This window comes from Coenobita brevimanus, chromosome 91, assembly GCF_032717465.1.
Source record: "Coenobita brevimanus isolate Jiangsu-jjx chromosome 91, ASM3271746v2, whole genome shotgun sequence".
Classification (NCBI taxonomy): domain Eukaryota; kingdom Metazoa; phylum Arthropoda; class Malacostraca; order Decapoda; family Coenobitidae; genus Coenobita; species Coenobita brevimanus.
Window position 1 is genome coordinate 24,041,071 of NC_137044.1, and position 17,724 is coordinate 24,058,794.

A 17,724-nucleotide genomic window follows, 5' to 3' on the forward strand; every position below is an offset into this window, starting at 1 on the left:
ATACGACATACAATACAATGATTTATTACAAAAGAAAAAAAATTGCTGTTTTAAATAATAAAAATATTGAAGTCAGAATATATATATATATATATATATATATATATATATATATATATATATATATATATATATATATATATATATATATATATATAGTAAGTTCACTGTTACACGTAACTAAACTAACACTCATGAGGGATGTGTGTGTGTGTGTGGGATATTTGCCTCAGCTTGCTGAGGCACGGGCAAACTTGTGAGCCCGTTCAGAGTTGTGCCGTCTTGCACTTTCTATTTATTTAGCGTGGAGGTGGATATTTTCCTACGATGGTGAGGATGGTAGTAAGTGATGCATTGGCGATGACGGCAGGAGCATCAATGTCATCGTTATGTGTCCAGGTGAAGCGTCTGCTTAAACTGGCTCTTATGGGGTTAGTAACTGGGCACCGTAAAATATAATGGTGCAGCGGCATATTGTCGGTGTCCTGGCAGTGTTCACATGGGTCTGGGCAGGTATTTTTAATTTGTTTGTAGCAGAGATAACCAAGCCGCAGGCGACGCAGACGGACTATGATGTAGTTTGGTATGTGGGGCAGAGGTGGTAGTTGTTCACATTGTGTAGCTCTGCCGTACCACGTCGCCGAGCGGGAGGCTTCTGCAACCCGAATTTGATGTTCCTCCCTGTTCCACCGCGATATTTCTCGTGTTACAGGTGCCAGGATTTTGTTTGGGCTATCGCGGAGAAAGAATGTTATTTCAGGGAGGGAGCATGCGGCTCGTGCTGCCTGGTCAGCACGTTCATTACCTGCCAGACCCACGTGTCCAGGTACCCAGTGTATAATGACCTTTTCTCCGCCGTGTGCGATTTTATTCGCATATGTATAAATGGAGGACAACAAGAAGGGGTTGTTCCCCAAGGTGTATGAACGGAGTGCGTGAATTGCTGAGAGTGAATCAGAGTGCACTACAACACTATGGTGCGCATGTTGATGTGCGTGTCTAAGTGCACCTAAAATAGCTGTGAGTTCCGTCTGGAACACTGATATGCCCTGCGTTAGGCGCCACGACACCACCTCTTCTCCGCAGATGAAGGCTGCGCCAGCAGCTTCGTCTGCAGTAACAGAGCCGTCGGTGTAGTAGTCTGCGGTCGTTGTGTGCCGCAGAGCTGCTACCCGAGCTAAAGCAGTTTGCCGAAGGAGAGCAGGAACGCTGTTACGCGCCCTCCCCTCCCCCGGACAAACAAACTTGAAGGGTGGAGGTGCCCATGGAGGTGGGTCTGTGTAGCCTGCACAAGGCATATCAGGCTCCTTACAAATGCCAGCGGCAGCATTCAGCTCGTGCAGCACAGCAACGAGCCTACGGGCCCAGTCTTTGCTGGGTGCATAATCTGGTGGTCTTGATAGCAACCTTTTCAGCAGGACTGAGACAGGGAGCTGAGGTCTGCGCTGCACCAGCTGCAATACGACCGCTGTTGCACGGAGTGCGATCCTGCCCCGAAGCGGGGGAAGACCGCCTTCCAGACGGAGATTGACGAGGCGTGTCCATAGCGGGGCTCTAAGAATTATACGTAGTGCATTATTCTGAATCACTTCCAGCAAGTCACACACTTGTGGGGCCAAGTTCGTCATGCAAATAGCGCTGTAGTCGACTAGCGACCGGATGGCATGCACATAGAAGGTGCGGAGGACCTTGTAGGAGGCCCCCAACCCCTTCCTAGAAAGGAATCTAAGTGCAGCCATCCGAGAAGCTGCCTTCTCTTTCAGGTATTTGACATGGCTTGTGAACTTGAGTCCCACATCCATCCATACGCCAAGATATTTGTAGGTCATTACACAAGTCAATGAGTGTCCTCCAAGCAGCAGTGGATATGGCGATGGGCTGAGACCGAAGGGCATATAGCGAGTTTTCGCCATATTGATCTTCAGCCCCAGCTCCATCGACTTATCATGCAGTCTAGAGAGGGCATCATTTGCTTGTGCATAGCAGTTTCTTCTCGAAAAAACTAGCACTAGGTCGTCTGCATATGTCAGGAGCGTGACCCCCCGACCGTAATCGACACGAAGAAGGCCCTCCATTAAGATGTTGAAGAGTGTAGGGCTGATAACACTGCCCTGTGGCGTGCCGTTCTCGTGTCGATACGGTGGGGAGACACTCCCCTGAAAGCGTACACTAGCAGTTCTGTCGAGGAAGAAATCTTGAATCCAACTTAGTAATTTGCCTCCCACTCCTCGAGCCGCAAGAGCACTGAGAATTACCGATGGGCTGGCTAACTTGAAAGCTTTTTCCAAATCGAGAAAAACCTCCATACCCACTCCACCCCGAAGTTCCCCGAGGAACGACGCTAGGCAGTGTGCAGTACTGCGGCTGTGATGGTATGCGGAGATCCTTTGGTGAAGGGGACCCAGGCGCCAGGTGAGCCGTGCCCGCACCACCCTCTCAGCTGTTTTACTGATGCAGCTGAGCAGCGAGATGGGGCGCGTGGAGCCAGGGTCATTTGGCTTCGGGATGGGGTGAATGATAGCAGTCTTCCATGATTTGGGTAACCTGCCCTCTGACCAGGATAAATTAAGCAGTCGCAGCAGCCATTGCCTCCCACAATCTCCAGAGTGGGCAAGCATAGAGTAAGTAAGTCCGTCCAGTCCTGGAGCAGTGTCAGCCCTGCACCGCAAAGCAGTCAGTAGCTCCGCGTCAGTGATGGGGCAATCTGCCTCATCAGGACGATTACAAGCTATCTGAATTGCCGCAGCACGAGAGTCTGACAGACGCTCCTGACGGACTGTGACGGATCTGGGAAGATTGTGTGAGGCAGAGCGGTCCGCGAAATGCTTCGCAAGACGGTCAGCCCCTGAGGCCGGGTCAGGGTGTGAGGGCGGGCGGGAGGGGCGGGGGTTGGTGAAGGACCGCAACCTTCTCCACATCTCTCGGAGAGTGGAGTGAGGTCCTAAAGTCCTGCACCAGCGCACCAACTCCTCCTCCCGAAGGCGACGCTTCTCTACAAGGACGTGTCGTGACACAACCTCTAGGCGTCTGCGTAGAGGTGAGCCTCGACGTCGTCTGTAATCGCGACGCGCCGCATTCAGCCGCCTGTTTAACTCCATGACTCGTTCACAGTAGATCCAACCGTCTCTGTAACTTTTCGCGGATCACCGTTTTCATGGTAAAGTTTCAGTTGCTGCTTTTTGGAAGGTGGTTGTTATGTAACTGCTCAACTCATCGAGGTCAGAGGGAGGGCGAGATGAGGAAACGGCACGGACCAAGGCATTCTCAAAGGCAGCCCAATCCGCGTTTTCAACATCCCACCTTGGTGGAGGCTCAGGGGGAGGGAGGGGGTGAAGTTGAAGCTCGATATTGATGGCATAGTGGTCACTCATGAGGGTGGGGTGTATGGACCAACGTGCCGAATCCATTAATGGATCAGACACGAAGGTGAGGTCCAGACGCCCACCCCTAACATGAGTAGACCTCGAGATGTCCGATAACAGGGATACACCAGCCATGTCTTCTAGGACAAGGGATAAGTGCCGTCCAGCTCCATTCGTTTGTTGTGGTGAATTTAGAAAGGCGTGGTGAGCGTTTAGGTCGCCCCCAATCAGCACAGGCCCTCTGGTGGCTAGGGAATAATTCCCCTAGTTCCATGTTCGCATTAGGCCGGCTGTAGATATTAAATATAGTGAGGGGCGACTCTGTAAGGTGTAGGCTCACTCCCTGTATTTCCACATCGCCTCCGCAGAATGGAGGGTTATCACATTCTGTGGCGGCAATGTGGTTTTGGACCAGGATGGCACATCCCCTGTTTACTCCTCGGGTGTAAGGCAGGAGATAGGTGGTGTATCCCTGCAATCGGAATCTCGTGTTTTCCCCCAGTAGAGTCTCCTGCAGAAGGAACACGTGAGGGTGATCCCTCACCGCGGCCTCCTGCAGGAGCGGGAGCTTCCCCATTACTCCCGCACAGTTCCACTGGAGGATTCGAAGAGGGGTGGAGAGTCCCTGTCTGGAGACAGCCTGAGTCGCTCCGCCGACATCTCGTGAGGCACACGGGGAGATTGGGGAGATCTCCTTGAGTCTGCAGGAGAGCGTGGGCGACTGCGACCTGGACTCTACTCCATTTTCTGTTGGTGTCGTTTGTTTTTGCCTTTGTTTTTGATTTTCTTCCTGCTGCGTTCCTCTTCCTTGGCTGGTTTGAGAGATGGTGTTGTGGGCTGTGTGAGTGTCTCCTGTTGTTCCTGAGGTGTTTGGTGGCGCGCGGCGGGAGAGCGCGACGTTGTTTTGACAGGAGAGGAGGTTCGTGGTGGTGGAGTTGACTTGTCTATGAACCTCTCCATTTCCTTCGTGAGCGCCTGTTCTACTCTTTCCAGGACTGCTGAGGGTATTATAGGAACATCTTCTAGAAGAGTTCACAGCAGGGTCATTAGCAGGTTTTTGCCCAGCTCTGCCATTTTGTTGAAGGTGAGCTGGGTTTCTTGTAACGGGGTTGGCGGTTGTGGCAGGGGAGGTGTGCTGGTGACAGCTGTCAGGTGGGGCGTGTACCTCAGCGGTAACTGTGAAGGTACCGCTTGAGTCACCGTTATTGCTGCTCGTGTGCTGGCTGGGGTGGGAAGTGGTGGGAAAGCCTCTGGGGTTGTGGCAGGGGGAGGCGATGGTGTGGCTGTTTTTTGTTGCCCCCAAATGAATGTTCCTGGGGGTGCTGGAGTTGAGAGAGAGGCCTGCTGGTCTTGCACCCATTTCGCTTGATTTTCCCTCCCCTGTCCACTTTGCGTGTGCGCACTGGACAGCTGGGGTGCCATGCATGGTGTGATCTCGAGCAATTGGGGCAGCGAGCTGTGATGGTCTCTTTGACCTTCAGCTTGTCCAGGCATTTGGTGGTGTCGTGGGCACGACTGCATACATCGCAAACGTGGGGCCTCTCGCAGTTCGCCCTGTGATGCCCGAAGCGCTGGCACCTGTAGCATCTGAGGGGTTCGGGGGTGTAGGGGCGCAGCCAGTATGTCCCCCAATTTCCCAGGTCTAGAGACAGTACGAGGGGGCCCTGCAGGGTCATGCGAACCTGTTGGGTCTCCTCGCGGGTCTTTTGATGTTGACATCGTTCTGCTTCCTCGACTAATCTGTGGTCTCGCAGTATGTTGAGAGGCCATCGACGTGGGTAACCCATAACTATTGCCTTCGTTGTTTGGGTCCCGCGCTGTAGTTCTATGATGCTCACCTCCGCTGTTTCGTCCTCCGCAATTTGTTTTAGGTGGTGGTATGTTTCCGCTGTTTTGGGGAGAAGGACACAGCTGTCGTCCCGTCCAAATTTGTTGGTCATTTCCAGGTGTGGAAATCTTGTTTCCAGAGCCTCTACTGCCTTGTATGTTGGGGCGTAGCCCTCCTGTTGTGGCACACGAAATGCTGGGAAAGGCGTGCGTGTAGGGGCAGGCGCTGCTACTGACACAGAGGGACGTGCGCGCTGAGCTGGCTGAGTTGGAGGTGAGGCCTGAAAATTTCCATTAGTTGCCTTGTTTGGTTTACGTTTACCCTTCCGCAGCACCTGGGTGAAGCCGTCATCATCTTTGTCAGAAGTGGCTAGGGCGTCATCAGGCTTTGAGGAGAGGGTAGGCGCAGGTGGTGAAGCAGCGGTTAATTGGGTGGTATCAGAGGGCTGGAAATAATTGGAGCTGGGAGGATGGCATCAAATTCCATCCCTTCATGTCGTCTGAGCATTTTCCTGGGGATGTCAGTGGTGGGAGGAGGAGGTTGAGTAACAGACCCCTTTTGGAGAGCCCCTGTCCCTTTGGCTGGCTGAGGCATGTCCGTTTCAGCAGTGTCGCTTTCGCCAGAGCTGTGGTGCAAGCGCTTCTGGGCGGTGGGCTGTTTGTCAGTGGTGTTAGCAGGGGCAGGACTCTTGGAGGCTAGTCTGGGGTCCTGGGCAGGGCTCCTGGATGCAAGTCTGGGGTCTCGAGCAGGACTTTTGGGGGCAAGTCTGGGGTCTCGAGAGATCCTGGGGGCACACTGCCTTAAAGGAGGGGTGGAGGAGGAACGGCTCGCTATGTCTGGCGGCCGACACACTCTCTTTCACACAGACAGTTACACAGAGACGATGAAGGAGCCTGCCTACAGTGGCGGTTTCTGCCCCCCCCCCCCGCTAGCGGAGGTCGAGACAGGCCTACCACTGCCCTAAAAAGGTCTTGCCTAACCCTATTAAGTGTTTGGCCCACCCTAGTGGCTTCCTATAACTACCCCTGCTAAGGGGCCCCCTTGTGTATCTGGCCTGCGCCAGAAAACCGCGGGGTTCAGCGTCGTACCACCACTAGGGGGACACTAGGGCCGAAAAGAAGTACAGTGGAAGGAAAGCAAACTACGAGAGGGCGGGTCCACACAAGCGTGTGTACCCTGGTACACAATCATGGTGCTGTAACCAGTGCTTGGTTGAGAATGGTGGCAGCCAGTTCTCAAGAAGACACCGTCTTCAGCATGAGGAATAGCCAAAGGCATATATATTTCACGAATAATTGGCAAATTTATTATTTTCTGGAAGTGTATGCAAATTTTAAAACAGGGAGTAAAAGTTTTTATTAATCATGCATTCCCCTGACGTAGCAATATTTAATACATTATAAAAGACCGGAGTACATGGTAGTTGTACAGTATATATTGTGCTACTTTTTGTTATTACATAAAAAGATGCTGTACTGCTGACTGCTGAGCCGTGAAGGCGAGTTTATTGACTGGATTACAAGTGATTTTGAGAATGTTGCAGTATCTCTTGCCTAGCGATTTATCTTTCACACTGCACCTCATTATCCTTTTGTTATTGATGCAACTATATCAGCACTAAAGGTCTATTAATAACATACAAGAGACTTAAATATCTATCTATCTATCTATCTATATACCTAGGCTGCTTCCCCCAGGGAAAGGGAGGTAGCCAAGACAGGACGACTCACTCTCCATTTACTCATCCATTCAAACACATTCATTCGCATCTTAGCCCCAAAGGGGAGAACGGACAGATCCTCACCACATCACACCGCACAAGGGTCAACTGCGCAATGCAATCAGTGACATCCGCAGCAGGGCCCGACAGCAGAACTGGTTTACCCCTGCCACATCATAACAGACCCATCCCCTTACCCGCACCTGACCTGACTAGCTGATCAGACCAAATGAGGGAGAATATCCCCTCAGGGCTGCGTCATCACTTATTCATTCACAATTTCTCTCCATTTATTTCTGTCACGCACAGCCACTCTTCCTTGCTCAACAGACATCCCTCTCGCATCCAGTGCTCTCTTCACACTGTCCATCCATCCTATTCGTGGTCTCCCTCTCAGCCTTACACCTCTCATGTCAGATCTAGTTATCTTTTTCACCAATTGTTCATTATCCATTCTCTCCATATGCCCAAACCATCGCAACACCCTCTGCTCAACTCTACCAGCCATCTCCCGAACAACTCCAGTTCTCCTTCGCACTTCATCACTTCGCACTCGATCCATACGCGTCACTCCACACATACTCCTCAGACATCTCATCTCCATTACATTCAAACTTTTCCTCTCTGCTACACCCACATTCCATGTTTCAGCCCCATATAATGCAGTCGGTACCTCAACACCCTCATACAGCCTTCTCATTACATCCATTCTAAGCAAACGACATTTAAACACTTTTTTCATTCCTCCCAGCACCTTTCCTACTTCATTTATTCTAAACTTCACTTCTGCATCTATTCTTCCATCCACAGCAACATGTGACCCTAGATATTTAAAACAATCTACCTCCTCAAGCAACTCACCATTCAAAACTATATTCATCCCCCTACCATCTATCAACCTCGTACACTTCATCACTTTACTCTTATTCTCATTTACTTTCAATTTCCTCCTTTCACACACCCTTCCAAACTCCTCTACCAACTGTCTCAATCTCTCCTCTGAATCAGTCACCAGTGCAGTATCATCTGCAAACAGCAGCTGCTTCAGATTCCACTCTCCTCCATCAACATTTACCAGACTCAGACCACCTAAAACTCTTGCATTCACCTCCCTTACAACACCATCCATGTAAATATTAAACAACCAAGGCGACATCACACATCCCTGTCGCAGGCCCACTCTCACGGGAAACCAATCACTCACAGCATTTCCCACTCTTACACACGCTCTACTATTTACATAAAAACTTTTCACCCCTTTTAGTAACCTACCATCAAGTCCATACAATCTTAAAACAGTCCACAAAGCCTCCCTATCAATTCTATCATACGCTTTCTCTAAATCCATAAATGCCCAAAACACATCCTTGCCTTTCGCTAAATACTTTTCACACACTTGTCTCACAGCAAACACCTGATCAACGCATCCCCTCCCTCTCCTAAAGCCACACTGCTCATCACTAATCACTCCCTCTGTACCCTCTCTAACTCTCATAATTAACACTCTACCATACACTTTACCTACAACACTCAACAGACTTATACCCCTAAAGCTAGTACATTCATACTTATCACCCTTGCCTTTATACAACGGGACCACACAAGCACTTGCCCAGTCAATTGGCACCATACCTTTCTCAAAGCACACATTCAACAATCTTACTAACCAGTCAACAATAGTCACTCCACCACCCTTCAGGCGTTCCACAGCACACCCATCCATACCTGCAGCTTTCCCTGTTTTCATATCCTTTACTGCCTTCTCCACTTCTTCCTTCATGATCAAAGAATCATTCAACTCTCCCAACACATTTATTCCTTGCACCCTTCCATCCGCCACAATCTCAGCCACCCTTTCCTCCTCTACATTTAACAATCTTTCAAAATACTCTGCCCATCTCTTCCTTACTGCATCCATCTCAATTAACATCCTTCCATCCTCTGCTTTTACTCGTTCTTCCTTCCCAGACTCTCCCTTTCGCACCCTTTTCACCTCCTTCCAAAACATTTTCTTATTCTGTTGAAAATTCTCTGTCAGCCGCCTACCCCACCTCTCATCTGCTGCCACTTTAGCATCACGAACAGCCCTTCTCGCTCTATTCCTCTTTTCCTTATACCTTTCATATGACATCTCATCCTTCCTCTGCAGCCACACTTCATATGCCCGTCTCTTCTCAGCCACAGCCATACTTACTTCCTCGCACCACCATTCACTTCCTTTTCTTACACCACCACCCACACGTCTCACACCACACACCTCTTCTGCATGTCCCACCACAGCACTCTTAAAAAACTGCCATTCCTCCTCCACGCTGCCATTTTCCCGATCTTTCACTGCGTTCCACTCATCTTTCAATTTCTCCTGATACTCTATCTTTTTCTCTCTTTTATCCAACTCACTCACTTTCAAAACCTCCCTGCCACACCTAACCCTCCTAGCTCTCACCCATCTCTTACCTACTCTTAACTTTCCCTCCACCAGGTAGTGGTCAGACATACCTCCACCCTCCCCTCTCAGAACTCTCACATCCAACAATCTTCCTATTACATTCCTTGACACAACCACATAGTCCATCAAGGCTCTATCAACAACCCTTCCACCCTTCTGTCCCACCCATGTATACTTATAAATATCTTTCTTCTCAAACAGCGTATTCCCAATCACCATCTCTCGCTCAACACAAATCGCTATCATTCGTTCCCCATTTTCATTTCTTCCAGGCACACCATGCATACCAACTACGCCTTCAACTGCTACATTTCCCACTCTAGCATTCACATCTCCCATCATTACCACATTCACATTCGCTCCAAAACTCTGCAGACACTCATCAACATCATTCCAGAAAGACTCCCTCTCTTGTTCATCCCTTTCACTACCAGGCCCATATGCACTCACAAACACCCACAACTCACGTTCAAATTTCGCTTTCACCCACATCAGTCTCGATGACACCTTCTTCCATTCAATCACACACTGCTGTACTTCCGGACTCACTAACAAGGCCACACCTTCTCTTGCCCTTCCTCTATCAACACCTGACAATCTTCCATTCACACTTCCAAACATAGATTCCCCCTTCCCTTTCATCTTCGTTTCACTCAAAGCTAACACATCCAACTTTCTTCTCACAAACATTCTCCCAATCTCCTCCCTTTTAGCCTCAATCGTACTACATCCACGCACATTCATAGACCCAATCTTCAGGGTACGGGGATAACTCCATCCCCCATCCCTTTCTCTGGCCTGTCTCTTTTTAGGAACTAAAAGACAGAGGAGGGGGTCCCTAGTCCCCTCACCCCGCCCCTTTTAGTCGCCTTTTACGACACGCAGGGAATACGGTGGCAGTATTCTTCCTAACACAACCTGGCCGCAGAGTAGTAGTACCACCCCATAGTGCGGCCAGGTTGTGTCCCCCCCGCCAAATAAATCGCTAAGAAAGACGTGCGAGGAAGCCTGCTATAGAACCAAAATATTAGGTATAGTAGTAAAGTGGTTAATGAAGGCTATATCTAACCCCTCCAGTTTAAAAAGTCTCATTTAAGGTGAATGTAATCGTCTGGAGATGAACGAAATTCTATATAAAGTACGCCACTAGAGTATATCAATTTTTTAAAGAAAATGGGATTACGTGTTTATAACAGGAAACCAAATAATTTAAGGGTTGACTAAGCTAACGGTGGACAATTTTTTTTCTTAATGGCATGGTCGTGTTACCTTTTCATCAGCAATTTATTTAGCATAATTAAACTTAGGTTTCAGTAACATACTATGAATATTCTTAAGGAAACAGGACCATCTTATTTTTTAGCATTTTTTTTTCCAAGCTTTTCTTGGGAATTTTAAGTATTTTCTCATGACGAGTTTAAAATTCATTATTTTGTACGTCTCTTATAAATGGTGGAAAGCATTTTAAAAGCTTCCTTTGTTGTAAAAGTTCTAGGTAACTTTCTCAGCAACAAATATTATAAGACACTCACTGACGACCTTTCACAACAGTGCTCGTTCTCCAAACACATACCTCGGCTGTATGTACAAACTCTTGAACAACTTCAATGTCATAACTCCTTGCATTAATTTAATACAAGCACAAGGTCGGGCCACCTGGAGTCCTAGTAGAGTGACTGTGGACATAGAGAAATTCCACAAGCCCAAGGATCATTGGCTGCCTTGTGAACTTAAATCTCACTTCATGACAAAGTTGGAGACAACAGATCGTCACCAGACCACACATTGTGACGGGTCTGTAGAGGACACCAAGTCTGGGTGTGGGCTGTTCATTAAGGAGTATGAGTAACCCACTCAGTATGTGGACACTGTCATTTAAAAAAAAATCTCCCTATCTCTCTTTCTTCCACAAGGACAAAACTGTATTCGATAGAAGAGGGACTAGGTTGTGTTGTGTCTTTATCTAAGGATGTTTACTTCTTTGTGGATAGTCAAGGAGCTCTGTATGAATTACTGTCTACTACTCCTACAGACTGTGATATTGTCAGTAGATGTCCATCAACCATCTGGTGTATTGGAAGCACAGGTCATAAAGTCCACTTCACATGGATTCCTTTCCATATAGGGATACCCATCAACGAAAAGGCTGTCGACCTAGCTCGGAAGGCTCTGCTTTCGGCCAACGACTCTCCTTATATATCTGCTGAATATAGTTATACTACTGTCAAAATCGTGATCAGCTCTCTTGTTAGCCAAGCTATTACTAGACAGCTTAATGATAGCACAGCAAGTGGCAGCACTAGCTCTATTCACTATGTAAATGTGGCTCAAAAGACTGATGTAACATATGGTCAAAGAGGTGGACTTCATGACGCTGTTGTCGTGAGAGACGGATGCCATCTTACAACATTTTTTTTTTTCTCTAAATTACCCTTATCAGTGCCAATTTTTCTAAACCTAACCTAAATTATCGAAACGTAAGTGTCTGTCATTTCCATGTTCATAGTTTCCTCCATACTTTCCTCTTCTTCAACTGACACTCTTAATTTACTTTGAGAATTGTGGCAGTCAGTTCCATGGCAAGCACAAAACAGCAAGAAAGTTGTGCTGCAGCACAACTGCAACGGGCAGTTGAACATGGGGTGCGGGACTGACACCCACACTTGGTTAGTTTTAGGATATCAAGTGGTGCAGGAGAAACATCAGGTGGCAAGCCAAATGAAACCTACAAGTTTGAATCAGGATCCTTGGTCCACCCATAATGAAGAGGGTTCATTTCTGGTGGCTCTGGGTTAAGGGAGCTTCTCCAAATTGCTGCCTGTAAATGGCTCTGCAAACATGTTCTTCAAATGCTTCTGTTGTTGGTGGCAAAGTTTTTAGCTCTGGTGCTGTGGTGAGCCGAAGATTGCCCATCTCTGACTGCCACACAATATATATTAAAAATGTCATGTTGTTTTCATTTGGAAAGCCATAACATGCTGCAATGAATTTTGTGGCTTCAGCAGTAACATCAGTCAGCTCTTCTTGTTGCCACCCTAATCCAGTAAGTGTCTTCCCATTCTTTATTGCCTATAACATTGCTCCTTTACCAATACCCTATAAATATGAGACACTGTCACATCCTGTAAGAACATGGGCAGGTAACAGACTGTTGAGAACATCTTGATTTTGCTCAACTCTTGCTTTGATGTCTGCACTTGATAGTGAAGGGCTTGTTCCAACCAATACCATATTGCAGGCAAGATTTTCTTGCTTATAGAAGTGGCATGGGAGGACAAATATGTCTGTGTCATCAGCAACAATTCTAATGCTGTCTTCCTGACCTTGCCAAATGGACAACTTGCTGCACCACAATAACATCAGCTTCCTCATGTGTAGTGTACAAGTCAGGCCTGCTTCTTCTGATTCCATTACAAAGCTCTACTGGTATTGGTTCCTCACCTGTAATCACAAGGTATTTGTTATTGTGTGGCAGTAGATAACTTTGCTCACAAAGATACTCACAAATGAGATTAATTACCTTGGATTTACTGTGTTTAACAGACACACAGACCTTCTGTGGTGACAGAGGTGTTGCCAATGACAGTCTGTGGCATCTACTTGCTTCCTTCCCAGCTGTAGCTGTTCGTGTTCCCTCTTTTATGCTTCCACTGTGATATCTGTCAAAGACCAGATGTGTGTTTGCTGCTAAAAGGCAAAGACATACGTACTGCACAAACTTTAGTACATAATCTTCTATGACACCTTTGCTTGGCCATTTGACAACCCAGAGAATTGCACACCCATCAAGTATTGTAGCATCAGCTGGGACCGTTCTGCGATCAGATACTTCCACTTGGATTTTGGCATTCAGGGTGGCTTTAGAAGGTGACAGCCTCATATCACATGTCTTTTCCTGAAATATTGAGAGTGGAAATGCAGCCAACTCATAAGAGAGAACATCTCTCATGTTGATGTCCCTAGAGGTTTGAAGACAAAGCACTCTTGAATAGATCAATAGTGTTCACTTTCATTTTTTTTCTTGAAGTACTGGTCAGACCAGATGTCACTCCAGATTTTTTTTTTTTTATGCGAGGAAGAAGGAACCAAAGGCCATGAGCCCGCAGTAACAGTTCCCTCCAAGAGAAAAACAAAATACAATAGAGAGCCAAATTCAAGATCCGATCATTTTGAGATGCCTGAACACACTGCGTTTGAAAGACTGGAGATCATAGGCAGCAGGAAATACAGACAGAGGGAGACAGTTCCAGAGCTGACCTGTTGCATAAATGAAAGACTGGAGTAACGGTCAACTCTTGCATTAGAGAGCTGGACAGAAAAGGGATGAGAGTTTGCTGCCAGACGGGTGCTACGTGCCCTTCGTAGAGGTGGAGGAATGCAAGCAGACAGTTCAGAGGAGCAGTGACCATTAAAGTAGCGATAGAAAAGAGATAAAGGTGCAACAGTGTGGCGAAGAGACAGAGGTTGAAGGGAATCAGTAAGAGGAGGAGAGTTAATGAGACGAAAAGCCTTTTACTCCACCCTACTGAGAAGAGCTGTATATGGGGAGCCTCGCCACACATGATAGTTGTACTCCACACAGGGGCGGATAAAACCCCTGTATAGAGTCAACAATTGTGCAGGAGTAAAGAAAGAGCGGAGTCGGCTTAGCACACCCAATCTCTTGGAAGCAGATTTTACAAGAGATGTAATATGATCTTTCCAAGATAAGTCCCGAGTAAATGAAACCCCAAGCATGTTCAAGGATGATGCAGGATTAAGCTGAATATTATTAAACATTAGTGGGTATACCAGTACAGCTTAGAAGGCCATTGATGAATAAAAGGAAGAGAGCTGGTGTTAGGACAGAGCCCTGAGGAACACCACTGTTGATAGATCTAGGAGAAGAACGATGGCCGTCTACAACAGAGGCTATAGAACGACCAGAAAGGAAGCTAGAGATGAAGGCACAGATAGAAGGATAGAAACCGTAAGAGGGCAGTTTGGAAATTAAAGATTTATGCCAGACTCGATCGAAAGCCTTTGAGATGTCAAGTGCAATGGCAAAGTTTTCGCCAAAGTCCCGAAAGGAGGATGACCAGGAGTCTGAAACGTAGGTGAGAAGATCGCCAGTGGAGCGTCCCTGACGGAACCCGTACTGACGATTGGAAAGCAGGTTGTGATAGGAAAGATGCCTTAAAATTTTTCTATTGAGAATTGACTCGAAAACTTTTGAAATACAGGACGTTAAAGCAATTGGACGATAGTTGGAGGGTTGGGAGTGGTCACCCTTCTTTGGGACTGGCTGAATGAGAGCAAACTTCCAGCAAGAAGGAAAGGTACAAGTTGACAGACACAGGCGAAAGAGTTTGCGTAGGCAGGGAGTAAGCACAGAAGCACAGTTCTTGAGAACAACAGGAGGGACCCCATCAAACCCATATGCCTTGTTAGTACTGAGGCCAGTGATGGCAGAAAATACATCAGCTGAAGAAATTTTAATGTCAGCCATGAGGAAATCAGAGGGGAGAAGTGATGGAGAAACAGCACCGGAATCGTCTAAGGTGGAATTGGAGGAGAAAGTCCGTGCGAAGAGATCTGCTTTATCAGTAGAAGAAATAGCTACAGAACCATCAGAGAAGAAAAGAGGAGGGAAGGATGATGAGGTAAAGTTGTTAGAAAGATTTTTGGCAAGGTGCCAGAAGGAGAGGGAAGAATTCGAGTTGGAGAGTTGAGAGCATTTAGTATGGATGAAATTATTTTTAGTAGAGCGAAGAACAGACTTAGCACGATTTCGGGCAGAAACGTAAAGATGATGTGATTCAGGGGTGGGTTGGCTCCAGTACCTTTTGTAGGCCCTCTCCTTGTTGCGGACAGCATTGGAACAAGCGTGATTAAACCAAGGCTTTCTTGCGTTAGTCAAAGGATATGAGAAAGGAATGTATGCTTCCATGCTCGAGAGAATAACCTCCGTAATGCGCAAGGCACACTCAGATGGCTCACGGCCATGGAAGCAATAATCATTCCAGGGAAAATCAAAGAAGTACTGCCTGATGGCCTCCCAGTCTGCAGCTCCAAAATGCCACAGACGTCGTTTCCCTGGAGGGTCCACAGGCCGTACCGGAGTGATAGGACAGGTTAAGGTAATAAGGTTGTGATCGGAGGAGCCCAACAGAGAGAAAAGATTAACAGAGTGAGCAGAAGGATTAGTTGTGAGGAAGAGGTCAAGTATGTTGGAGCTCTCTCCAAGGCGGTCAGGGATACGGGTAGAGTGCTGTACAAGCTGCTCTAGGTCATTAAGGATAGAAAAGATGTAGGCTTGTTCACCAGGTGGATCAGTGAAAGGAGAGGAGAGCCAATGGTGGTGGTGAACATTGAAATCTCCTAGAATGGAGATTTCAGAGAAAGGAGAAATGGATAGAATGTGTTCCATCATAGAAGTAAGATAGTCGAAGAATTTTTGATAGTCAGTAGAATTAGGGGATAAGTAAACAGCACAGATATATTTAGTTAGAGAATGACAGGAAAGCCGAAGCCAGAGTGTAGAGAATTCAGAAGAATCGAGTTCAGGAACAAGAGAGCAAGATAAGTGTTGTGTATATATACACAACAGCCACCTTTGGCTTTGAAATGAGTATAGAGAAAGTAGGAGGATACAGAAAAGGGTTTGCTGTCAGTTGCCTCAGACAGCTGAGTCTCAGTTAGAAAAAGAAGATGAGGTTTAGAGGAGGAGGGGTGGTGCTCAACAGAGCGAAAGTTAGAGGAAAGGCCGCGAATGTTGCAGAAATGAAGAAGAAGAGAGTCAGACAGTGGTTCCAGGCACCTCGAGTCGTCAATGGGTTGATGTCGCAATACATGACCTCCGTCCATGAAGTCTTGATGCACTTCATCAGGCAGTTTGCTCATAGAATGGAAGTAATACAAGGCATACCTTGCATAATTGGCATGACCACTAGCAAAGAAATAAGGAAGCATCTCTTTGATGACAAGCAAATGGAATGGCCAATCACCTTCTCGTTCAGCACGAACAAACTGCATGGTGATAGCAATTTATTAACATTCAAAATTTCTTCTATCGGCACCTGAAACTGATCATGAAAACTTAAATATCGTTAAAATAAAATGTTACAATGTGTAGTTTACCGGTGATTATTTTGTTTAGTGCATGTTCTGATGGGAAAAGTTAATATTATTATTGTATGAAGAAAATTAAAAGCGGAAAAGATAGCTAAACATATTTTATTAGCATCATCATTTATGCAGGCGGCCATATTGGATTTGTGCCTCCATTTTGAAACGCTCAAGTGTGCCGGCTGGGTGCACTGTTTTATTTTGATGGTTACATCCCAAAGTATCAGGAAATGCAATAAAACTTTGTAAATATATATGACAGAGTCCCTAGAGAGGTGGTGAAGTGGGCAATGAGAAAGCCTGGCTTGGAGGAGTGGCTGGTTAGGGTGGTTATGGCCATGTATGTGGGTGCTCACACCCAGGTGAGAGTGAATGGAAATTTGAGTGATGAGTTTTCCGTGAATGTTGGTGTGCATCAGGGGTCAGTCTTGAGTCACATGTTGTTTATCATGGTACTTGAAGCCCTTTCACGTGACTTTAGAAACGGACTCCCGTGGGAGTTGTTGTATGCTGATGATTTGGTGTTGATTGCAGAGAATGAAAGGGAGGCAGAGGAAAGGTTTAGGAGGTGGAGAGATGGTATGGGGCAAAAGGGTTTAAGGGTAAATGCAGATAAAACAAAAGTGATGATATCTAGGGTTGGTGGCGGTATTGTCAAAGACGAGAGAGAGTGGCCATGTGCAGTTTGCCACAAGGGCGTGGGAAGAAATTCCATCTTGTGCGGTGTGTGTGATAAATGGGTGCATAAGAGATGTAGTGGTATCAGAGGTAGACTGCGAGATAATGCTGATTTTATGTATACGGCATGCCGGGGTGAGCAGGTGGAGATTGTCAGACGTGAAAGGATTGAACTTGCTGGTGAATCTCTTGAGTGTGTGGAAGAGTTTTGTTATTTGGGAGACATGTTGTGTGCTGGAGGTGGGGCTGGAGCTAGCTCTGTGGCTAGGGTGAGAAGTGGTTGGAAGAAGTTCAGGGAGCTCTTGCCTCTCCTGACATTGAGAGGGCTCTCCCTACGTGCTAAGGGTCTTTGTATGCAGCATGTGTTAGGAGTGTAATGCTGTATGGCAGTGAGACCTGGGCAGTGAAGGAGGAAGATATTCGCCTGCTCAGACGTACAGAAATGACAATGATTAGGTGGATGTGCAGTGCGTCCCTGCGTCCAAGGCCTGGAGGGGCTGGGTTTACAATGGAAGAGTTGAGAGGTAGGATGGGACTGGAGTGTATTGGTGTTGTGATGAGGAAAGGTAGATTGAGGTGG

At 47.1% G+C, this 17,724-nt stretch overlaps 1 protein-coding gene across 1 annotated transcript; it reads right to left on the minus strand.

Annotated features, from left to right (window-relative positions):
* Positions 1–299: 299 nt before the first annotated feature.
* On the minus strand, positions 300–3,098 carry LOC145411913 (uncharacterized). Its single transcript, XM_080281883.1, has one exon. It carries the CDS (start codon positions 3,096–3,098, stop codon positions 300–302), a length of 2,799 nt encoding a protein of 932 aa, XP_080138009.1.
* Between the last annotated feature and the right edge of the window lie 14,626 nt (positions 3,099–17,724).

Excerpts from the sequence above, each read along its gene's own strand:
- LOC145411913 (XM_080281883.1), bottom strand. The coding sequence starts at position 3,098 with ATGGAGTTAAACAGGCGGCTGAATGCGGCGCGTCGCGATTACAGACGA.